The 25896-nt window shown below is 42.6% G+C and overlaps 1 protein-coding gene and 1 long non-coding RNA gene across 2 annotated transcripts in view; both read right to left on the bottom strand.

Annotated features, from left to right (window-relative positions):
- Positions 1 to 23901, bottom strand: part of LOC310757412 — a 38988-nt gene extending 15087 nt beyond the window's left edge. Inside the window, exons 1-2 of the long non-coding RNA XR_014545177.1 lie at positions 23231 to 23901; positions 22333 to 22403 (exon numbers count right to left, since the gene is read on the bottom strand). This is a non-coding gene — a long non-coding RNA (uncharacterized lncRNA). The remainder of the gene's footprint in view (positions 1 to 22332; positions 22404 to 23230) is intronic.
- On the bottom strand, positions 1508 to 16668 carry LOC310757325 (vomeronasal type-2 receptor 26-like). The gene is made up of 4 exons (XM_083602647.1): positions 15865 to 16668; positions 4636 to 4863; positions 4025 to 4151; positions 1508 to 2711 (listed from the first exon to the last, which is right to left on the bottom strand). Exons 1-4 carry the CDS (start codon positions 16609 to 16611, stop codon positions 1813 to 1815), a joined length of 2001 nt encoding a protein of 666 aa, XP_083458773.1. The 5' UTR covers positions 16612 to 16668; the 3' UTR covers positions 1508 to 1812.
- Positions 23902 to 25896: the final 1995 nt, after the last annotated feature.

Here is a 25896-nt window from a genome sequence, read left to right as displayed (position 1 = left end):
AAAGAAAGGAAGGAAGGAAAAATAGAAAGAAAAAGAACATTCAACAAATCATCTTTTCAAGTACATACAGTAATTTAAGGAATACAAACTGTCATCATCATTATTATGAACACATATTTCAACATGAGATTCTTTTCACATCACCTTATATTTTTCTCCTTGCGACTCTCACTTTCTTATCTATGTCTAACCTCTGGTTTCATTCCCGTGATTTACTTGATGACTTCCTTCTGCCTCCATGCGGTTCTTAATTTTTCATATCTTAAAATTTCTGCATCCATTTTAACATGGTGGAAAACCGTTCTGTTATCTCTGTGGAATTTAGTCTGTGCTCAACCAATTGTGATCGTTGGAACCATATTTCATCATGTAATTTTTAAAAGCATCCCATTCTTTTCTGATCTTGTCTCCACATTGATTTCTTATTATTTCTGTTGATTTTACCAACTCAAGATACTCACATAACTTTAGGTGCCATTCTTGTTTTGTCAGTATTACATTACTTTTCCAGTACTTTGCTATTAGAATCCTGGCAGCTGTAATTGCATGAAGAAATACTCTTTTATTAATTTCTGGGATATCTAATAAAAATAATTCTGTTTTTTTAGGAAATGTGTATTTTAACATTTTCTTCAATACTTCATAAATTGTGACCCAAAAAGATTTATTTTTGGACACGTTCACCACATGTGGAAAAGGTTTCCATTTTCATGATAACACCGCCAACAATACTATTATTTTTTTTGCTTTTTTTGCCGATTTTCATGGGCTCAAATACCACCCGTAAGCCATCTTCATAATATTTTCTTTAATCAGTTAGCATGCTGTGAATTTCATATTTTTTTCCCAAAGGTTTTCCCATTTCTCCAATTCTATTGGATAACCAAAATCTTGGGCCCATTTAACCATCAGCTCTTTAACTTCTTCATCTTTTAGATTCCAATCTTATTATAACATACATTTTTGAGAGATTTTTATTATTTAATAGCAATTCACTTTCAAAATCTAATAATTTAGTATCAAATCCATTTATTATTTTTTCCCCTTCCTTAAAAATTTCATTTAGCTGATGCTATGGTAACCAACTTATGCCCATTTGTTTAAGTATGTCATATTTTTTCAATTTAAGTTGGTTGTTCTCTTCTTCCAAAAATTCTTTGTATGATTGCCAGTTGGTTTCTGTATTTTTCCTTTTAACTGCTATGGCTTCCATTGGTGAAAGCCACCAAGGGGATTTAGGCTCCAACAAATTTTAATTTCTTTCCCAGAATTCATAAAGTGCTTTTCTAATAATATGATTAAGAAATCCTTTATGTATATTGTAGCCCAAATAGCCGTGCCAACCCACTATATTATCCCATCCTTCAATATCTAATAGATTTGCATTCTTTAACGTTATCCATTCTTTAATTTAGAGATTTCATTTCTACACAAAATCCACATTAGGGATTCCATGGAACAACTCTAACAATACATGCTCAACCATTTCCATGCCACATCAAAAATGATATAAAGATAACTGGGTTTCTCCCTGTGCCCTATTCCTGGAAAGCATATAATAACTGATCCACATTAGCATTAGCAGCATAAAGGCTCGGTTATCTAGTGGAAATTAGGCAGAGATAAAGCAAAACATATTAAAGATTCAGCCCAGCAACCATTGCAGTTATTACATAATCATTTTGTTTATTCATGATGTACTCAAAATGGAGAGATCTATATGGATAAATAATCTGAAGACAAGTAAGCATGCTTCATTTCTTCAGTGGTGGGCATAGTCAACATTGAATCATTAAAGCATAAGATGTCATCTTAAGTTTTTGTTGCGAGGTGCTCCTTTGTATTCAGATCAGGCCTCAGCACAATAATGTAGCACTTGGGAAGGAAGATGCAGCCCAGAAGCCCAGCACTGGAGGCCAACATAGAGAAAACCTGAACACCTACCATGTATTTCCCTTTTGTGCTCAGGTAGGTGGGAACAAAGGACACCCAAACACTGCAGAAGACCAGCATGCTGAAGGTGATCAGCTTGGCTTCATTGAAGGCCCCAGGCAGCTTCCTCGCTAGGAAAGCCACAATGAAGCAGATGGCAGCCAGGAATCCCATGTAGCCAAGAGCACCATAAAACATGGCCACAGACCCTTCGTTGCACTGCAGGATGATCTCTCGGGGCTGGGAGCACATGTCAGACTCCGGGAAAGGGGGAGACATGCCTAGCCAGATGGTGCAGATGACAACTTGGACACTGGAACAGAAAATGACAACGGAGTTGGCTAGACTCTTCCCCAGCCATCTCCTCACCCTGTTTCCTGGCTTTGTGGCCATGAAGGCCAGCACCACCATTATGGTTTTTGCCAACACAGAAGAAACAGCAACTGAGAAGATGATGCTGAAGGCTGTTTGCCTGAGAAGGCAGGCCACTTTCCTTGGCTGGCCAATGAAGAGGAAGGAGGACAAAAAGGAAAGCAGAAGGGAGACAAGCAGAAGGTAGGAGAGATCCCGGTTGTTGGCTTTGACTATTGGAGTTTCCTTGTATTTAATGAAGATTCCTAATATGGTGCATGCTTTTATAGAGAAGAAGATGGCAATGGAAACCAAGGTGATCCCCAGATGTTCTTCATAAGCCAGGAAGATGATACTCTTGGGGACACATTGATCTTGGTCCTTATTTGGATGCTGATCTTCTGGGCATTTTCTGCAATGTTCAGCATCTGTGGAAGTGAGATAGAGTGGCCTCAGCCTCACTTACATCTATAAACAACCATGTTCTAGTGTATATATAGGGAGATTAGGGAGGTTAGGAAATAAACATGTATAACAGGGAAAGAGAGGCAAATCTTGTTCATTTGCTTATTTAATGTTTACATCTGTATGCTCTAGTCCCTCCAAGGAGATAAGAGGAGGTGGACAAGGGTTTTCTGAGTTTTGATCACCAAAGCAATGTGATGCAGATTCATCTTAATTCTTGCCTAATTCTTGCAATTAAGCTTGCCTAATGCTGAAGATCCACCTCTTTACCTTGACTTGTGACACTTTCCCCCCATTATTATTTGATTATTTATTTCTTATATTTAAGTCACAGCTTTCCTCCATGGAACTCATGGTGGTTTACATCTTTCTCCCTTTCTCTTTTTACCCTCACAACAACCCTGTGAGCTAGGTTTGGAAGGCAGGAAGGGAGGGAGACTGGTCCAATGTACCATTTGGAATACATATATACTACATCTTAGATAATTTTTCATTATCTGGAATGGAAGGAAATTATTTAAACAAATAATTGTCTTCTCATATTTCACTTTTTATGTAAGTTTCTTTTTAATATCTTCAGTACTTAATACAAACATTACAGTGGTGCCTCGCAAGACGAAATTAATCCGTTCCGCGAGTCTCTTCGTCTTGCGGTTTTTTCGTCTTGCGAAGCACAGCTATTAACGGCTTAATGGCTTAGCGGCTTAGCGGCTATTAACGGCTTAGCGGCTTTAAGAAAAAGGAAACAAACTCGCAAGAACTCGCAAGACGTTTCGTCTTGCGAAGCAAGCCCATAGGGAAATTCGTCTTGCGGAACGACTCAAAAAACGGAAAACTCTTTCGTCTTGTGAGTTTTTCGTCTTGCGAGGCATTCGTCTTGCAAGGTACCACTGTATCTTACATCTTTCATGAAATGCTCGCAGTATTCAGATCAAAATTGTCCAAATATTGTAATTGTTTTCATGTATTGTATTGTGCTTTTACTGTGTTAGATATTTTTACTTTTAAAATAACTTCCTAAATTCATTTCCTTTTTGGTGTGGTGCTGGGTTTAAAAACAAAATAAAAATCATTGAGGGCATGGTATAAAATAGGAAAAAATGAAGGCACTGTAGGTAGCGCATACTTTAGAGATTACTTCTTTAAGGTCCTTTATTTGTACTCCCTGGATTTATATATCCAAGCCAATAAATTTTCACAGAAAGCAAGTGTCTGAGCAAACCTCTGTCCTGGATTTACTCTCCCAAGGAATACTCTCTCTCCTGGAGTCACCCACCTTCCTGAGTGGAGATGGTCCCTTCAGCACAAGGAGCACAAGCATAGCAGCAAACGGGCTCTCCTTCTAGAACCATCTTGGCATATCCCAGTTGACATCTTCTGGTACACCTAGAACGAGGCACAGCCTAACCATAAAGAGAAGGAGTATCAAGGGAAAAACGTTAGGAGAAAGAAGAGGAGAGGAGAGGACTATAGGATCCTCTCTCACAAATATATCTTAACTTTGTCCCATACAGAGAAAGCTGTGTCCTCCCAACTCTCACCTGGGAGCATCCCTCTCTTCTCCCGGCCCCTAACCCTGAGAGATCTCCCCTCCCCTGTCTATCACACAGAGACCCATACAGTGCTTTTTAGGCACTGCACAAGCAGAAGTGTGGATGAGCCATAGGGAACACAGGCTGTCTTGTCTCAGAATCCCTGGACATTCATTGAGCATCCCAGATTCTGCTCTCATCTGGGGTAGTCGTGGGAAGAGGGAGCACCAGTGGCTGCTCTTGTTGGATAGTTAAGAAACATTCGCTTCACATTACAATGCCATTTTGCAGCAGATGCATGAGGAATAACATAGAGAGGCCCTCTTAACCTTTTCCCCTCTGTTGCACCTCCTACCTTGTTAAACTGCTTGGGCCACAAAACGGCTTCTGGGTTAATGGTCAGCTTCATTCCGGCAGATGCCTCTCTCCTTACACTCCCAATGTTCACCATGACACGAGACTCATTGGGAAACATCACCCAATTCACAATGTCAAAGTTAGCTGGCTGCTCCCCATTCTCGTCCAAACACGGTCCGCCCCTGGAAGTATTCAAACACTGGATTTCTTTTAAGAAAGGGTGAAGCTGAAACGGCAGGGAAAAGAACATGAAGAGACCAGGAAAGCATGTTGAATATCTCAGAGCTGCTCACTTGCAGCTCTTACGAACTGTGGCCGGTGTGCATCTTATCTAGACTAGAAATACTATTCAGATGTTCTATTTTATTAAAGCATCTACAGAGCACCTTTCAAAAAGGAAGGCGCTTAGAAATATATATATATATATATATATATATATATATATATATATATATATATTCATACTTTTCAGATATATACATTTCACTGATTTTACCGTCATTTTGACATTTTAAAACTTGACTTCCTTCCCCCTCTTTCTAAGGCTCCTTAAATTTATTTTTTAATATCTTCTGCATATCCAGATTAACTTAACTTGCTCATTTATTTATCATATATATATATATATATATATATATATATATATATATATATATATGAAGAAGAAGAAGAAGAGTTTGGATTTGATATCCCGCCTTTCACTCCCTTTAAGGAGTCTCAAAGCGGCTAACATTCTCCTTTTCCTTCCTTCCCCACAACAAACACTCTGTGAGGTGAGTGGGGCTGAGAGACTTCAGAGAAGTGTGACTGGCCCAAGGTCACCCAGCAGCTGCATGTGGAGGAACGGAGACGCGAACCCGGTTCCCCAGATTACAAGACTACCGCTCTTAACCACTACACCACACTGGCTCTCATATATATACTCTCATACAGCTACAGGTTATTATAAAAACCCTGCCAGTGTTTTTATCTGTTTACAATTTATCTGTAAATATTCAATAAACCATTTCCTTTTTTTTTTTTAAAAAAAGGTTGTTATCTTGATTCCTTATTTTTCCGGTAAGTTTCACTATTTCTGCATATCTCATAAGTTTTTGTATCCATTCTTCCTTTGTTGGGACTTCTTTCCATTTTTGGGCAAGTAACATTCTTGCTGCTGTAGTCGCATACATGAATAAATTTCTATACAATTTCGGTAGTTCTATCCCTATAATTCCCAGAAGAAAGGCCTCTGGTTCCCACCCCCAAATGTTATTTTAAACATCCTTTTCATTTCATTATATATCATTTCCCAGTAAGCCTTAACCCAGGGGTCAGCAAAGTTTTTCAGCAGGTGGCCGGTCCACTGTCCCTCAGACCTTAGAATCATAGAATCATAGAATCATATAATCATAGAGTTGGAAGAGACCACAAGGGCCATCGAGTCCAACCCCCTGCCAAGCAGGAAACACCATCAGAGCACTCCTGACATATGGTTGTCAAGCCTCTGCTTAAAGACCTCCAAAGAAGGAGACTCCACCACACTCCTTGGCAGCAAATTCCACTGTCAAACAGCTCTTACTGTCAGGAAGTTCTTCCTAATGTTTAGGTGGAATCTTCTTTCTTGTAGTTTGGAACCATTGCTCCGTGTCCGCTTCTCTGGAGCAGCAGAAAACAACCTTTCTCCCTCCTCTATGTGACATCCTTTTATATATTTGAACATGGCTATCATATCGCCCCTTAACCTCCTCTTCTCCAGGCTAAACATGCCCAGCTCCCTTAGCCGTTCCTCATAAGGCATCGTTTCCAGGCCTTTGACCATTTTGGTTGCCCTCCTCTGGACACGTTCCAGTTTGTCAGTGTCCTTCTTGAACTGTGCATGTTCATCTCCACGTTATTTGCCAATGGATTTTTTCTGCCATGGAAACAAAGAACATGGATTTGAGTGCTGAACTTGTGCTATATTCCCCTATATTTCCAGAGGTGGTTTTTTACGTCGTGAGGAAGTTCAAATATAGGATGGAAATTACCGGTAACTGTGAGCAAAAAGTTGAGAAAGCAGAATTAGCTGCTGTGTGAATGCAAGCCTGAGTGATGAAACCAACAAGCTTGAGATTGTGGGACTTGACTTTGCCAGAGAAATGTCCCATCCTTTGACCACAAGGTTTTGCAAATGCTCTGAATGGACTTCCCATTAGTATTTCCTGGCAATGGTCACCTCTGGTTGAGGATGCTTGTGTGACCAATAGACTAAATTTGACGAGGCTAAATAATTTCCGCAGCATTAATTCAATAGAAGTAGCCATTGTGTATGCTTTGTTCAATTAATTACCCAATTAATTCATTAAATCTATATCCTGCCCTTCCTCCCAAAGGAGCCCAAAGCAGTAAACAAATATATTCATCATCATCATACGTAACACATTTTACAAAAACGGTCAAGCAACAAAAATGAAATTTAAGAGCAGGTGTTGTTGGAGAAATTAAAAGGGGGTTCCTAGACTGGGGGTATCCTTCCCAGAAACCCAAAAGGCGCATAGAGACAGCCTCAAAAAAAGGAGGAGGCTGTAAAGAATCCCATTCAAAGCAATGTTTTTATACACACGTGATTACTACTCACCAATAAAAGGATTCTTAACAGATGCAACCCAGTGTCATCACCTTGAACCAACCAAAATCACCTGGCTCTTTAGATCAGCCCTTATAATAATATCATGCAATGACATATAACCATTTATTCTTTCTTTCTTTAGACCTTGACTAATTTTCCTATTCATTAAATGCCTCCCAATATCCTCTTTCATGTATCTACAAAACAATTCGAGATGAATCACAATTGCCATGCCTAGCCAATTCTCCTTCCATGCAAACAGCGGTCACCATAGATCCCAACAGATTGTTCTTTTCAGTGTTCTGGAACGGACATTCGCTATGTGCAGTACCTAAAAGCAGCTAGTTCTGAAAGCAGGCAGGAATGCGCCAGGCTTTTCGGTTTAGCTAGGCCATAGGCTCAAAAGAAAATGGAATAATCAAAATGGTTGTTGTTGTTTAGTCATTTAGTCGTGTCTGACTCTTCGTGACCCCATGAACCAGAGCACACCGAAGAATTGATGCTTCTGAATTATGGTGCTGGAGGAGACTCTTGAGAGCCCCATGGAATGCAAGAAGATCAAACCTATCCATTCTTAAGGAAATCAGCCCTGAGTGCTCACTGGAAGGACAGATCCTGAAGCTGAGGCTCCAAATACTTTGGCCACCTCATGAGAAGACTCGACTCCCTGGAAAAGACCCTGATGTTGGGAAAGATGGAGGGCACAAGGAGAAGGGGACGACAGAGGACAAGACGGTTGGACAGTGTTCTCGAAGCTACCAACATGAGTTTGATCAAAATGGTACAGTTTGTGAAATTCTTATTTTCTCCATCAGGGTAACCAAATCATGTGTCTGGGCAGACCTGCCAAAGGAGAAACGCTTTCAGGAGGCGTCTAAAACAGTACAATGATTCTAGTTCAACCCCCTTCAGTCACAGAATGGAGATAAGGCAGGCAATTATAGAGGTGCAAGTTCTGCAGACTGAAGTGATCAAGTTGGTACATAAGGGGTAAGGTGATCTCTTAAGTAAATAAACTTATAAATAAAGTAAAGTAAATAAAGCCTGATTCTAGCCTGATGAAGAGGTTTGGTGCAACCAAAAGCTTGTATCCTCTTTAGTAACATTTTGGTTGTTCTGAAAAAGTATATATATATTTCAAAGTATTCATTTAAACAACCTTAAATCAATGACTTCCCTTCTTCCCTTTCTGTGGTTCATTTTGCATACCATACATCCCTGCATATTTTACATGAAGTAAACCATTCGGTAATCCATTGTTACATCCATCAAAACTTATTTACACTGTTTATCTTAATGCTAACAGCATTTTTAAATAAACACAATTTTCACCCATATATTCAGGGAACATTTTCCAGTCTTCTTTTTGTTAGGAGTCCTTTTTGTTAGGGATAATTCAGAGGGAAATTCCCAGGTATCAAAGAAGACTATTTATGTATGCTACTACTGTGGTCCGTGTTTTGTTAGCCCCAAAATGGAAAACGAGCGAGGTCCCAGCTAAAGAAGAATGGCAACTTAAGCTGATGGAATACGTGCAGCTCACAGATTTAACTTACAGAATAAGAGAACAAGAAGAATATCCGTTTAAAGAAGACTGGTCGTTTTGAAAAAGTTGATGCCCTGATAATTATGGATTTTGGAAACTTACGTTTTCTGTAATGCGTGGATGTTGATGCTTTTCAGCTAAACAAACCCTGGAATTCTTCAAGTGCAATCCTATGCAGAATACTTGATTAGGTTGTGTTGAATTTGAAGGGTAAGTAGGTCTTGCAAAACAATTTTAAAAGGCATATATTAGACTTATTACAAAAGCTCCTTAGCAGCCTCAGGGGGAAGGGAAGGGCAAGGAATGCTTCAAACATAAACTGCTTAATGCCTTAGTGACAGATACAAGGGAGTTAACTGGCTCTGACTTCAGCCTTCCTGGCGTTTGTGGGGAAAGGTCACTGAGTCAGCCAGGTACGTGCCTTTTCTTGGGCATCACCTGAGGATGAAGATGCAGCTTTTGCTAAGAGGTGGGGTGTGAGAGAGAGAAGGGCAAGGAAGGAGAAAGGAAAAAGGGTAGTAGAATTGAAAGCAAATGAAAGGTCGGGATACAAAAATTAAAAACTAAAACCCTGTCAAATGGGTGATATAAGGATCAAATCATCCACCTAGCAACAGCTGCATGGCTGAAATGGGCCCAGCACTGGAGATATAATTCATTGCACTCTAAAGAGTGGTGGAATAAGGAATGGCAAGTGTAAAGGTAAAGGGACCCCTGACCATTAGGTCTAGTCGCAGACAACTCTGGGGTTACACACTCATCTCGCTTTATTGGCCGAGGGAGCCAGCATACAGCTTCTGGGTCATGTGGCCAGCATGACTAAGCAGCTTCTGGCGAACCAGAGCAGCGCACGGAAATGCCGTTTACCTTCCCGTCGGAGCTGTGCCTATTTATCTACTTGCACTTTGACGTGCTTTCGAACTGCTAGGTTGGCAGGAGCTGGGACCGAACAATGGGAGCTCGCCCCGTTGCGGGGATTCGAACCACCGACCTTCTGATCGGCAAGCCCTAGGCTCTGTGGTTTAGACCAGTAGCAGTAAAAGTCATGGAGTATAACAGACAACTAAGATCTAAAGTGTCATTTTCAGTTATTTGGTTTTCGTTTGTTGAATTTGTTTTGTGACAACAGGGAGCTGTCCTATCTTGCCCCACCCTGAATCTCCGCCCTCCATTATGAACTGATATCATGCCTAATCATTTTTGGCATTTAGCTTGAAAATGTATAAATTATCTGGAGACAAATGGTTATAAGAAATTGTAACTATAGTCACAGGTCTGTAAATCTACCCACATGTGCATTGTAATGGTTAACTAAACACATCTATTAGGTTTGTTATTGCATAAGAATTTTAAAAATCTCTTGGTTTAGCCTTGGTTTTCTTGCATGTTGTGATTTACTGGTTCTAAAAGTATACATTGCTGTCCTCTTTATTCCTAGGCTTTGTTCTTAAGATTTAACTCTCAGCATTTAAAGTTATTGCTAAATTAGTTCTGTCTGACAAAGTTTGAAATTTTTTAGCAGACGTAAAATGATTTAGTGGGTATTTTTAGCTATTGAATGTAAAAACTACGGTGAAGGTTGCACACAGAGTCCTTGCAATTTAATTTTCTGCAAGGTATCCCGGATGCAAAAAGAAGTATTTGTATTATTATTTACATCTTAAACTGGTTTATGCATTCTTAAAAAGAAAAAAATATATAATTTATATTTATTGGCCTTTCCTATTGGTGTTTCTACCTCTTCTTGCCAACAAAGGTCCGTATTGTTAAAGCTATGGTTTTCCCAGTAGTGATGTATGGAAGTGAGAGCTGGACCATAAAGAAGGCTGATCGCCGAAGCATTGATGCTTTTGAATTATGGTGCTGGAGGAGACTCTTGAGAGTCCCATGGACTGCAAGAAGATCAGACCTATCCATTCTGAAGGAAATCAGCCCTGAGTGCTCACTGGAAGGACAGATCCTGAAGCTGAGGCTCCAATACTTTGGCCACCTCATGATGGCCACCTCCTAATGTTTAGGTGGAATCTTCTTTCTTGTAGTTTGGATCCATTGCTCCGTGTCCGCTTCTCTGGAGCAGCAGAAAACAACCTTTCTCCCTCCTTTTATATATTTGAACATGGCTATCATATCACCCCTTAACCTCCTCTTCTCCAGGCTAAACATGCCCAGCTCCCTTAGCCGTTCCTCATAAGGCATCGTTTCCAGGCCTTTGACCATTTTGGTTGCCCTCCTCTGGACACATTCCAGTTTGTCAGTGTCCTTCTTGAACTGTGGTGCCCAGAACTGGGCACAGTACTCCAGGTGAGGTCTGACCAGAGCAGAATACAGTGGCACTATTACTTCCCTTGATCTAGATGCTATACTCCTATTGATGCAGCCCAGAATTGCATTGGCTTTTTTAGCTGCCGCGTCACACTGTTGGCTCATGTCAAGTTTGTGGTCAACCAAGACTCCTAGATCCTTTTCACATGTACTGCTCTCAAGCCAGGTGTCACCCATCTTGTATTTGTGCCTCTCATTTTTTTTGCCCAAGCGCAATACTTTACATTTCTCCCTGTTAAAATTCATCTTGTTTGTTTTGGCCCAGTTCTCTAATCTGTCAAGGTCGTTTTGGAGTGTGATCCTGTCCTCTGGGGTGTTAGCCACCCCTCCCAGTTTGGTGTCATCTGCAAATTTGATCAGGATGCCCTTGAGTCCATCATCCAAGTCGTTGATAAAGATGTTGAATAAGACCGGGCCCAAGACAGAACCCTGTGGCACCCCACTAGTCACTCTTCTTGAATACATCTAGACTAGCCAAGTATTCTTGTACTATCTCCTTAGTTATTCTGGGCTGTGTTTCCTCTGCTGAATCATTTGCTCCAAATTCTTCAGGTCGGGCATTGTTTTCTTTATCGGAGAAGACTGAGGCAAAGAAGGCATTGAGGAGTTCAGCCCTTTCTGTGTCCCCTGTTTGCATTTCACCATCTCCTCTGAGTGACTCCACTGTTACTTTGTTCTTCCTTTTGCTACGAACATACCCATAAAAGCCTTTTTTGTTGCTTTTAACCTCTCTAGCAAGCCTGAGTTCATTCTGTGCTTTAGCTTTTCTGACTTTGTGTCTACACGTGCTGGCTATTTGTTTGAATTCCTCTTTGGTGGTTTCCCCCCTTTTCCATTTTTTGTACACATCCTTTTTTAATCTTAACTCAGTTAAAAGTTCTTTAGATAGCCACCCTGGCTTCTTTAGGCACCTTCCATGTTTCCGTCTCATTGGTATTGCCTGAAGTTGTGCTTTTACTATTTCCCTCTTAACAAACTCCCAGCCATCATGAACTCCCTTTCCTTTTAGTATTACTGTCCATGGGATCTCACCCAGCACTTCCCTAAGTTTTATGAAGTCGGCTTTCTTAAAGCCTAGAAATTGAGTCCTAGTATGCTTGGCTGCTCCTTTCCGCTGTATAGTAAACTTCAGAAGAGCATGATCACTTGCGCCTAATGATCCTTCCACTTCTACCCCACTAACCAGGTCATCAACATTGGTTAGGATCAGATCTAAAATGGCTGTTCCTCTTGTTGCTTCTCCCACTTTCTGGACAATGAAGTTGTCTGCAAGGCCAGTGAGGAATCTGTTTGACCTTATGCTCTTGGCTGAGTTTGACATCCAACAAATATCCGGGTAATTGAAGTCCCCCATTACTACTATCTCCCTTCCTTTTGCATGCTTGGCCATCTGTTCCAGGAAGGCATCATCTGTGTCCTCCGTTTGGCTTGGGGATCTATAGTAAACTCCCACAATGAGGTCACTGTTATTCTTCTCTCCCTTAATTTTGACCCAAATGCTCTCACTTTGGCTTTGAGGTTCTAAATCTTGGATCTCTTCACAGGTATACACATCCCTGACATATAACGCCACTCCTCCTCCTTTCTTGTCTGGTCTGTTTCTCTGAAATAGATTGCATCCCTCCACTATTACATTCCAATCGTTGGACTTATCCCACCAGGTTTCAGTGATGCCTATTATGTCATATTTAGTTTGCTGTACCAAGAGCTCAAGCTCATCTTGTTTATTTCCCATGCTTTGCGCATTAGTGTACAGACATTGAAGTCCATTAATCATTCCCCCGTGTCTCTTATTTAAGGATTTTTTCCTCCCACCACTAGGTCTGCGTGCTGTTTGCTCCATTTGGTCTATGACATTTGGATGATCATCTTCATCAATTGATAGACTCCTACCTTCAGGAGCACTGTCTCCCTCCCCCACATTAGTCAGTTTAAAGCCCTCCTGATGAGGTTTCTGAGATTTTTGGCAAAAACATTCCTCCCAACTGTTGTGAGGTGCAGCCCATCGCTTGCCAGAAGTCCATCTTTAAGAAACTGCAGTCCGTGATCTAAGAATCCAAACCGTTCCTGTTTACACCATTTGCGAAGCCAGTTGTTCGTCTGTTAGACATTTTGCCTCTGTTAGACATTTTGCATATTTAAGACCTTGTGGGGGGCCAGACTACATTTTTTTTGGGGGGGGGAATGAACGAATTCCTATGCTCCACAAATAACCCAGAGCTGCATTTTAAATAAAAGCACACATTCTACTCATGTAAAAATACTAGGCAGGCCCTACAAATAACCCATTTTAAATAACAGCACACATTCTACTCATGTAAAAACACACTGATTCCTGGACTGTCCACGGGCATTCCTAAAAATCAGTGCTCAGGAACGTTCTTGTGAAAATGTTTCCCAGGCAGGCACATTATGTGACCCATGAGAGCAGCAAAATAACCAGACTACACAACGGTGATAGGATAAAATCAGGCCAAATCTTTATTGAAAGCAGCAGGCAGGGCAAGGGTTGGCCTGACATTGGGTCCCAGGACCAGTTCATCATTCCATAAGTCCCATGTTGATGGAAAGGATCCACTGGGTTTGGATCACTCCAGACCTGTTCCATGGGAGTTGGTCAGTATTGACCCTTGCTGTGGTGACCAGGGTGCAGATTCCTAACAGGCAGATACCACAACACCAACCTTGGGGGTGCCGTGCTCAATCTTTCCCCCAGGGCCCCCCTTATACTATGCCCAACGTGATTTCCACCATCATACAAACAAGAAGAAGAAGAAGAAGAGTTTGGATTTGATATCCCGCCTTTCACTCCCCTTCAGGAGTCTCAAAGCGGCTAACATTCTCCTTTCCCTTCCTCCCCCACAACAAACACTCTGTGAGGTGAGTGGGGCTGAAAGACTTCAAAGAAGTGTGACTGGCCCAAGGTCACCCAGCAGCTGCATGTGGAGGAGCAGAGACTCGAACCCGGTTCCCCAGATTACAAGACTATTGCTCTTAACCACTACACCACACTGGCTCTCAACAACATTCTTCGCCTAAGAAAGGCCATAATTTCACTGAGCTAAAGAGGGGTGGGAGAACAACCCAACCAAGTTCCATTCAAGCCCTGTCAGCCATTGACCCAAAATTGCTCAGTGAAGTTTATAATTTGCCGGTAGGTGGGCTGGAAGCTCTCAAGGCAAAATGGACCTGAGCTCCAGGGGAAGCAGCCTTATATAGGCTTTCCCATCCCCTCTGCATGGGACAGCTTTTTCTATCCCACCACACAAACATGATACTGGGTGAAACCTTGCCCAGTATTTTGCTGCAATCTATGGACCACAGTGCCGCGGGGCAAAGGCGTCCCATGCTTCTTGGGCATGGAACGAGGCATATTGGAATTAGCTAAATGAACACTATTTCTGCAGTTCTCCATGTTATCTCTAATAAAGAAAGGTAGCTACAGCAGAAAAGGCCTTCACAGGTTTATCGACATATGAGATCAGCATATCTGTGGGATATGTGGCTTTGTCAAGTACCTCCTCTCCCTCGGTCAAGTGAAGGTGTCTTTCTACATACAGATTTCCACAAGATCTGGGACCTTGAAAGAAGATTTCCCACAAAAATAATTATTTCTGGTGACCCAGAAACTACAACTAATCCAGAATGTGGCATCTAGACTGGTGACTGGGAGCGGCCACCAATACCATATAATACTGGTCCTGAAAGATCTACTTTGGCTCCCAGTATATTTCCGAGCACAATTCAAAGTGTTGGTGGTGACCTTTAAAGCCCTAAACGGCTTCAGCCCAGTATATCTGAAGGGGCGTCTCTACCCTCATCATTCAGCCCAGACACTGAGGTCCAGCGCCGAGGGCCTTCTGGCAGTTTCCTCACTGAGAGAAGTGAGGTTACAGGGAGCCAGGCAGAGGGCCTCCGCAGTATTGGCACTCGCCCTGTGGAAGGCCCTCCCATCAGATGTCAAAGAAACAAACAACTACAGTGGTACCTTGGTTTAAGAACAGCTTAGTTAATGAACAACTTGAATTAAGAACGCTGCAAACCCGGAAGTAGGTGTTTTGGTTTGTGAACTTTGCCTTGGAAGCAGAACATGTTCCGGTTCCTGTTGAGTGTGTTCCATTTGTAAAATGAGCCCCCTGCTGCTTTGGAAAAGCACGCCTTGGTTTAAGAACACTTTGGTTTAAGAACAAATTTCCGGAACCGATTAAGTACGTAAACCAAGGTACCACTGTATCTGACTTTTAGAAGACATCTGAAGGCAGCCCTTTTTAGGGAAGTTTTTAATGTTTGATGTTTTATTGTATTCTTAATATTTTGTTGGGAGCTGCCCAGAGTGGCTGGGGAAACCCAGACAGATGGGTGGGGTATAAATAATAAATTGATGATGATGATGATGATGTTTGGAGTATGTTGTCAGCAGTATGCTGATGACACTCAGCTCTAGTTCTCCTTTACATCTGCAGGTGAGGCAGTGGAAATGCTGGTCCGGTGTCTTGATAATGGACTGGATGAAAGCCAACAATCTGAAGTTCAATCCAGATAAGACTGAGGCACTGTTAGTGGGTGGTTCCCTAGACCAGAAGGGTGGAAGATCACTTGCTCTTGATGGGGTTACACTTCCTCTGAAGGAGCAGGTTCGTAGCTTGGGAGCATCATCATCATCATCATCATCATTATTCTTATTATTATTATTATTAATAATAATAATATCATCATTATCCACATTTATGACAATGGATTTCAGTTTGCAAATATGGGGAAGGCAATACCTGCCATGGCTGTAGACTTTGATGTTCCCATTTGCCTCCTTCACCCACCACCAGCATCTGGTGTGACCTAGTTGACAAAGCAGCATTTAAGGCCTGAGCCACGGCATGAACACTGATGTAAGTGCTGTAGCTGTCCGTGGACAGGGCTCTCTCCAGCTCCTCTTGGGGCAGTGTCTCCAGTTTTTCCTTCTCTCTGCATCTTGTCCGACCTTTCACAGACAGCCCAGGCTTTGAATATGAACAACGAAATGCTTCCTCAAAAAATTCCCCAAGAAGATTACTACGTTCATCATAACCCTGTTGGGTGCTTCTTATTTCTGTATTCATTACAAAGGAGAAAGAACCATGGATGTACTGGAAGTAACGAGGGGGGAAAGATAAGATGAAGTTGATTTCCTGAAAAGCTGTTGTGATCCAGACTTTCTCTCCTATTACCTTCTTATATGCTTTGTGTAGCTTCACGGACACAAGGAGAAACAGGGGATCAGTTACATGGTAAACTAATACATTGACTTGTCTCCAGATGGATAAAGTTTCGCTTGTACTAGTTATTAAATTGTGATTATTCTCTGATATCCTTTTGGATAAGGCAATGCAAATCCCTCTGCTGATCATCATAGGTGTCAAAGCACGCACAAATCTCTCTCCACTGTCATTGTCTGGAGCAAGGAGGCCAATCCAATTCCATCTGAAATGCAAGAGTAACTCGACAATCCCCTGGTACTGAGTTTCTTCTCTGGGTACCATGCGGTAGACAAAAGGGAACTGGGTTTTATCTTCAAGAACCTGGGCAACGAAGCCATAACTGATCTAGTGATGAAAGGAAAATGTGTTTGTTTTGCTTTGCTTTCAATATAATAAACAAATATTTATTAAGCTATTGGTAAAGGTAAAGGGACCCCTGACCATTAGCTCCCATCGTGACTGACTCTGGGGTTGCGGCGCTCGCTTTATTGGCTGAGGGAGCCGGCGTACAGCTTCCGGGTGATGTGGACAGCATGACTAAGCCGCTTCTGGAGAACCAGAGCAGCGCACGGAAACGCCGTTTACCTTCCCATCAGAGCGGTGCCTATTTATCTACTTGCACTTTGATGTGCTTTGAACTGCTAGGTTGGCAGGAACAGGGACCAAGCAACAGGAGCTCACCCCGTCGCGGGGATTCGAACCGCCAACCTTCTGATCAGCAAGTCCTAGGCTCTGTGGTTTAACATATAGTGACTGATATATAAGAAAATTTGCACTGGCAGGGACCAACGTCAGTTGTAGTTGGAAAAATCTGGAAGGTGCCAAGAGGGTGAAAGGCCGTGTTTTCAAAAAAAGAGCCATAGGTCCATAGCTCATGATTTTCACATTTTTAAAAAATGTTCCTCCTTGACCCCAAAGAGAAAGTGTAGTTTTTTGTAGTTGAAATTTTACCCTGTCCCTGCATGCTCCCACCTTCATACCTGTGGGATTTTGTAGATGGCTGGCATTGCTGAAATATCTTTTGCGCTTAAAGAATTGCCTCTTTCCAGAACAGCCAGAAGATGATTCTGCTCCCCACAGTTATAATTTGGAATATTGATTTCACCGCCTGCAAGTAGCTCTAGCATGGCACCAGAAGCCATCCTTGCGTCTAAATAGTTCTCATAGAGGTTGTAGCCCAGGGTGATGTTGGGTAAGAGTCTGAGATCCTGGTTGATCTCCTGGACGGTGAACAAGGCGGACAAGAAATGCCAATAGGAGATCAGCGTCTTGCTGCAATCAATCAATCAATCAATCAATCATCAATGATCTGTCTCCACTAATGAAGAGAGCGCATGGCCTATACTATATTTTATTATTTTATTTTATTTCCAAGCATATTTTAGCCCTGCCTTTCAGGCAAAAAAATAACCCAAAGCATCCTAAAATTTCACTTTTATGACAATCTCTGTCCTCAGGCTTATAATTTTAAAAGGCATGGCATAAAAGGAAATGGACTCTGGATGAAGGAGGAAAGCTTTTGTTCAGCTGAGAAGGATTTTCACATGATCTGCTCTTAGTTTAGTGCGGCATTCCTCAGAGAAGTTTATAATAATGCAGCATATAAATTGCAGAAACAAATTGAAAATAAATAAAATAATGGACGGTACCATGGAAATTGAGTTTCATGCCAGCTTCGCCTCCCTCCTGCAGGTGGGATAAACGAAAGCAAAACATCTGATCCACAATCAGATTCACTTGCATTCTCATGCCCATGTCTTCAAAAGGCAACAGTGCAGCAAAGCTAGGAGAATATTTCACCAGGGAAAACCCAGTGAGGAAGAAAATAAGTAAGTGTGTGAGGAACTCATTGCTGGACTCCAGCTCCTATCAACCTCTTACCCTCCAAGTGTCTCAATTTTCCAGGGACAGTCACAGAATTATGAGAACCATCCCAGTTTCTGATTTGATCCCAAAATATCCCTATTTTCCCTGCCAGCCACCAGTCCCACATGACACACTGGCTCTGAGGACAGGGTCGAAAGGGGGAGAAGAGTGGAGAGCAAAGGAGTCTCATTAAAAAAAAAGTTTTTGCATCTGCATCTAATCTTGGCCCTTTCTCCAAATACGGAAAGAGGAAGCAGTCCCGACCGAAGAAGAATTGCAAACCAAGTTAATGGACTATGCTGAAATGGCAAAACTGGAAAGCTCAGATATCAAGAAGACAAGAAATTTAAAAATGAAGAAGAATGGGAAATGTTTATTATGTATTTGCAAAAGTATTGTAAACAACTCCCGACTCTGGGGTTGCGGCACTCATCTCGCTTTACTGGCTGAGGGAGCCGGCATACAGCTTCCGGGTCATGTGACCAGCATGACTAAGCCACTTCTGGCGAACCAGAGAGCGCACCGAAACACCGTTTACCTTCACCGCCAGAGCGGTACCTATTTATCTACTTGCACTTTGATGTGCTTTCGAACTGCCAGGTTGGCAGAAGCAGGGACCGAGCAATGGGAGCTCACCCCATCGTGGGGATTCGAACCACCGACCTTCTGATCAGCAAGTCCTAGGCTCTGTAGTTTAACCCACAGCGCCACCCGCGTCCCTTCCAGTAGCACCTTAAAGACCAACTAAGTTAAAGGTACTGCTAGACTATTTTTTAATTTTTTATTTTGACTGTGTCAGACCAACTTACCTGAATCTTGGAGTAAAAATGATATGAAGTTGAAAAGAAAATTTAAGGAACCAGGGTTGGGGGCGGGGAGGAAAGACATGGGATATTGTTTTTGTGTATATTTTTCCTTGATTGTGGTTGTGGTTGTTTTTTATTTTTGTTATTTTTTGTTGAAAAAATAATAAAAATATCATTAAAAATAATAATAAACAGAGCCCTTTCTAAAATTTATTTACTGGTGCATGTTTTTCTTTTTGTCAATCCACCAAAGAGTCAAATCAAATTGGGATCAAGAGGTTTTCTCAGGGTGGAGTGTGTTCTGTGTCCCATTGATCTAGTGGTGGTGGCACTCGCCCTTCTTTCAATAGGAAATTCTCTGCGGGGGGGGGGGGGACGCCAAAATTGGGGGAGTCAAATTGTGGTGAGTGAGAAATGCCCCTACTTTCATCTGAGGAATGTTGAAGTGTCAACCAGCAAAGCCAAAGGCCAAGGACGATGGGAGTTGCAGTCTAGCAACCTCTGAAGGGCCCCAGACTCCCCAGTCCTGAAATGGGGGCTATTTTCCTGCAAAATAGGAGAGCATGGCCACCACCTGCATATAATTACTTACTCCTCAATCCCCACAAAGGGGGTCTTGGAAAAGACGTATGGTTGTAGTTTCCTAAACTGGCGTGGATGCATAATCCCACCAATCACGAAGTCTCCAGGCCGGTAGTAATTGAATGCTTCGTTTTGTTCCCTGATCAGATTCAAGGGGCATTTTGCCTTCAGTTTCCCACAGACTCCATGGGGCAGCAGCAGCAGCAGCAGCAGCAGCAGCAGCAGGGGTCTCATTCTGGCTCTGCCTCCTAAACTTCTTTTGTCGGTGGTTCCTCTCACCTCCAAAGCTTGCTAGCCAGAATCATCCATGGATTATTGCAGTACCAAAGCTGCAGTGACTTCCCCAGTTCTGGCAGGGCTCAGCTCAGTCTTCAGAGCTGTGGAACATCATGCAGGCTTATACCCACCACCCCCAGCCTTTGATCTGCACTAAATGTTGACTCGGTCTGTCTCTGACACAGAAAATATTACCTGCGCTGACTCCCCCCCTCCCCCGGCACTGTGCAATTAACGATGTCACACTGTTGATGATCCTGATGCTTAGGCAAGTCTTCAGAAACATCTCTTGAGCCTTTAGAAGAATAAATCACTATGATTTTCAGAATCATAAGTGGAAGATGTTTCACCTTGACAGCTTTCCGGAGTCTTCTATGGCTCAATGGGAAGGTGCGGAGCTAGGGGGAAATATGTTTGTGATGCATCTCCAAAGTTTGACATGAGTCAAAGTCAGGAGGGTGGCAGGAGTTTGGGCTGAAGCTTGCTCACAAGGAACTAAGAAGAGCCTGGCAGCTGGATCAGATGAAAGGCTCATCTAGTTCAGCATCCAGCATCTCATGAAAGCAAATTAGACCGCTCTGGGAAGTGCACAGCCAGGGCAACAGGGTCCCTATGGGGCTGGTCACACTTTTTCAAGCACCATCATAGAGACTCGGGTGGCGCTGTGGACTAAACCACCAAGCCTCTTGGGCTTGCCAGTTGCAAGGTCAGCAGTTTGAATTTGTGTGATGGGGTGAGCTCCTGCTACTTTGTACCAGCTCCTGCCAATCTAGCAGTTCAAAAGCATACTAGCGTGAGTAGATAAATAGGTACCACCGCGATGGGAAGATAAACAGCGTTTCCATGCGCTCTAGCTCTTATCACAGTGCTCTGTGTGCCAGAAGTAGTTTAGTCATGCTGGCCACATGACCCAGAAAGCTGTCTGTGGACAAACGCCGGCTCCCTCAGCCTGAAAGCTGAGATGAGGTCCACACCTCATAGTCGAATTCGACTGGACTTTACCATCCAGGGGTCCTTTATGTAGGCACCCTATGTAACATACCCTAATAATCGCCTTAGATGTTCTTAAGGTTTTTAAATACGTTTTTAAATTTGTATTGCTGCTTTGTTGTTTGCTGTCCTGGGCTCCTTTGGGAGGACGGAGAGGAGAGAAATATACTACTACTACCAATATAATGTCTAGAACCACAACAAGGAAGAACAGGCTGGCAGGGTAGATGAGAAGATGGGTGTCCCACAGCTTATTTGGGTATTGGGTAGAGGTATATACTGTCCAAGCATCCTGATTTTCCAGGGACAATCCTGAAATTACAGAAGCTGTCCCAGTTTCTCATTTGATCCCAGAATTTCCTGGCTTTCCTCAGGAGCTGTTGGTGACCTCCTTGCGGAACTGTACTGGTCACCAGTGTTACCATGGAAATGTTCTAGGCTAGATTCATGATGTCACAAGCTGGACAAGCTGAAAAGTCTCAGGGTTCATCCACACTTCTCCTTGTCCCACTCACTTACTTTCCCCTGGGAAAACCACTCTTTAGCACTCTATCCCAGCAAATGACATTTTGGGTTTTTCTCTGGATTGACGTTTGCTCCAGTTTAGCATCAAAGAGGAGATGTTCCCTGGAAAAGGATCAGGACAAGGGGAGAACCACTCAGACCTGTGCTTTCTAGACACAGGGCAAGCTGCAGTGTGCACGATCGCTCAGCAAACAGAGAGACAGTCAAATGTCAAAGCCAGGCCTGAATGCTCTCATGGTGAATCTTCAATACAGGCAATAAAAGTTTTTTTTTAAAAAAAAATTGTGGCTGTGCTAACTTTTACAGTAGGGGGAAGTTTTTTGGAACAATTTGCAGAGGGGTTTTGTGTGTATTGGTGTATCTGTTTAGGGAAGCTTTTAATGTTTAATAGGTTATTGTATTTTAGTGTTTTATTGGAAGCCGCCCAGAGTGGCTGGGGAAACCAAAATATTATTATTTTGTCATGTCTACATTTTGGTGCCCATTATACATCCAACCAGCCACTGCATTCTGCAGGGAGGGTTCCTTATGGACCCAGGGCCTTTAGCACGGTGGCACCTTCAATATGGAACTTGATGCTTTTGAATTCGGGTGCTGGAGGAGACTCTTGAGAGTCCCATGGACTGCAAGAAGATCAAACCTCTCCATTCTGAAGGAAATCAGCCCTGAGTGCTCACTGGAAGGACAGATCGTGAAGCTGAGGCTCCAATACTTTGGCCACCTCATGAGAAGAGAAGACTCCCTGGAAAAGACCCTGATGTTGGGAAAGATGGAGGGCACAAGGAGAAGGGGACGACAGAGGACAGATGGTTGGACAGTGTTCTCGAAGCTACTAGCATGAGTTTGACCAAACTGCGGGAGGCAGTGAAAGACAGAAGTGCCTGGCGTGCTCTGGTCCATGGGGTCACGAAGAGTCGGACACGACTAAACAACAACAACAACCAGTTATATATCGTACCTTTTGGTGCTTTTGAATACCTTTCTTCCTGAACCAGCCACTTAAGCAGAGAACTTTTTCACAGTCTGTATCTGTATTGGATTTGAAATTGTTTTTATATATAGGATTGTTTCCAGATATGAAATACCTTTATTTATTTCTTATTGTTGTTTCGTAGGAAGAAATTCGTAAGTGAAATGAACAAATAAGAGGAAGTTTCATGTGTGCGTACTCTTCAGAAATGACCACACCATGCTGAGTGTGTAATTGAAGTCCATCCTGGTTATCATGACCTTTTGGACAGTGAGTTCTCACAGATTTAGGGGGCACATTAAATGAGGAGGTGGGGAAGTCCCATCACATGAGGGATAGTTGCATCCATGTATGCAACAGGTTCATTGAATCCCACTCAATGAACCAAAGTTAATCATGTATATTCATTTCAATGGGTCTACTCTGAGTAGGACAAACGGTAACACCCCTTGTGTGTGTGTGTGTGTGTATTCATACCCTAAAATAATACCTCACTCTGATGAAAGTGTTTTGTTAGGAAAGGCCAGACCAAGCTCACATGTCCTCCCCACCCTCCCAAACTGACCCATGTCGAGACCAGAGAGACACCTTCTGCAAGTTCTCATAAACATGTTTTCCTCCAACTTTGCACTTGGGCCTTAAGCCACACAGAGACTCCAGGATGTTGTCAAGGTGATGCTTCTCCCCCTTATAATTATTATTCTTCCTGCCAAAGCTCCGGGGATTTAACTAGAGATCGCCTTTGAAAAAAATCAACTAAACATCAGACTCAAGAGCAATATGAGGTAACTTCTTGCACTGGACCTGAATGGTACTGTCCGAGCACTTGAGGTCTTTCCTATTCCTAGGATTTCAGTAATAGAAGTCATAGCTATTTAAGTGCTACCTTCCTTCTGACATGCCCTCACAGCCTCAGTTGATTCGTGCACCCAAGAGGGCATCTCCCATTATTCTTCCACATCAGCCCTCTATTCCTCCTTCTAACTCCCACAGCAGAACTGCCTCCAACTGTCACTTTCCCAAAGTTCCAATTTCCTTGGCAACCATTGTCAAGAATGCCTAGAACTATTCTGACTAGATGACTTCCCTCCACCATTCCCTGAGTTCCATATTTGTCCTTTTCTACTGTGTAATTTAGATCAATCAGATATTCCATTTTTTCATTATATCCCAAGTCTTTGTTACCTTCAAGTGCTAGATAAGCCCTGTTAAAAGGTTCAGTTGTTTAGAGTGGTCTTCCAAATACACTATAAATTTTCCCTACTCTTTATTAAAGTCTTGATCTTCCTGGTTTCTGATTTTCCCAGTCATTTTTTGCCATTTCAGCCTAGTCCATCAATTTAATTTGCCATTCCTCTATGGTAGGGACCTTGTTGTCTTTCCATCTCTGGGCCACAAGCATTCTAGCAGCTGCCATTGGGTACATAAACAGCCTTTTTCTGCTGCTTCAGTATTTCTGCACCTATAATTCCTAATAAGAAAGCTTCTGGTTTTTTAACAAACATTATCTTAAACATTTTTTTTTCAATTCATTATAAATCATTTCCCAGAGTTCTTTCATTACACTGGTCAACAACAAATTTGTTGTCTGCTTTTTTCAGTTGATTTAGGACAAATCTGATGCGCTGAATCAAAAAATCACATTGATTTTGCTCAATCAGGTCAAGTTTTTGAGCTATGGCCACATGTCTTTTTTATGTTTTTGTTCACATGTACACTTGTGTGGAGCATTTTAGAAGAAGTTGGTGGGGGTAAAATGTCATGTCGAATAATTGTTTTGATTTGAAATGATTATTTTAATGACAAGAAGTATTCGGGTTCAATAGTTCTGGGTGATTATGTTGAAAAGGGATCAGTTTGAAGTCATAAAACCTCGGAATCTTCCATAAATTGGTGCGGCAAAGCATAAAGTTGGGGGATCAAAACTAAGTTAATGGGACAGCCGCCCCACGAAGTATCCTGATCCTCAATCAGCATGTCGTCCTGTAGCTCATTGTGATGAAATTCCAGTGCCTATCTTCGGATAACTTCCTGACATTAGTGACGAAGATGCCTCCAGTGTTGAAGGACAAGAAGAAGAAGTGGTTCTTGAAGATGATGCTCCACATCCACTTTCCCAAAAGGAGTTGAATGATCTAGTTCGCGACCTCAGCTTGTCAAAGGACTCTGCCAAACTGTTGGCATCCAGATTGAAGGAAAAAAACCTCCTCTCTGACAGTGCTCGCATCAGCTTCTTCCGCAACAGGCATCAAGAGTACCTCCGTTTTTTCTCGGAAGAGAAGGACTTGGTGTACTGTGCAGATATTGCGCAGCTTCTGCTCAAGCTTGGAGTGCCACAGTACGAACCCAAAGATTGGAGACTGTTCATTGACAGCAGCAAGCGATCACTGAAATGTGTTCTGCTACACAACGGCAACCAGTTTGCCTCTATACCCCTGGCTCACTCGACTACACTGAAGGAGAACTATGAAGCGGTGAAGTATGTGCTGGAGAAAATTGGTTGTGATCAGCATAAGTGGTTTATTTGGGTTTACCTGAAGATGGTGAACTTTTTGTTGGGACAAAAGTCTGGCTTCACCAAGTACCCATGTTTTCTGTGCATGTGGGATAGTAGGGACCGTGCTCAGCATTACACCAAGAAGGACTGGCCTGTGCGGGAGGAATTGGTGCCTTGCAAAGAAAGGAACGTCATCAATGACCCTCTGGTGGACAGAGACAGAATACTCTTCCCACCGCTGCACATCAAGCTCGGCTTAATCAAGCAGTTCACCAAGGCTCTGGACAAGGATGGTGACTGCTTCACTTACCAGGCTTTTCCAGGATTGACCACGGAGAAGTTGAAAGCTGGCATCTTTGATGGTCCTCAGATCCGTCAGCTCATCAGAGATCCAGAGTTCGGAAACTCAGTGAACGAAGTGGAACTGGAAGCGTGGAAGACATTTGGTAGCGAAGAACTTTCTTGGCAACACACAATAAGGCCAGAAACTACGCAGAACTTGTCAACAACATGCTGACTGCTTTCAGAAACCTGGGCTGCAACATGAGCGTCAAGATGCACTACCTATTTTCACATATGGACCGGTTTCCTGAGAACCTGGGTTCAATGAGTGACGACCAGGGGGAGAGATTCCATCAGGACATGAAAGAGATGGAGACCAGGTATCAGGGTCGCTGGGACGCAGTCATGATGGCTGACTACTGTTGGACTCTGAAGAGAGACCTCCCTGCTGCTGAGCATTCCTGGAGTTCCAAGAAATGGAAGTTCAAGCCCTGAAGTTTGAAAAATGGTGAAGCAACATGCAATTTATGTGTACTTACCTTTATCAATGCCCACCATTCAGTTTACAGTAAACCTGACCTGATGGAGAGAAACGGATGCCATTTCCTGATTCAGCAGTGCAAAAATACCCTAAATCAGTTGTAGAAATCTAGACAACATTCAAAAAGTAAAAAATTGTTGCCCAGTGTTATTTTACAATTCCACCACATATGATAAAAGGTAGGGAAGGCCAATTTCTAAGTCCTGTGTCTGGTTGGGGGATAATTTTGCTT

Source organism: Podarcis filfolensis, assembly GCF_964270895.1.
Source record: "Podarcis filfolensis genome assembly, chromosome: 2".
Lineage (NCBI taxonomy): Eukaryota > Metazoa > Chordata > Lepidosauria > Squamata > Lacertidae > Podarcis > Podarcis filfolensis.
This window is presented reverse-complemented; position numbering and strand designations above follow the sequence as displayed.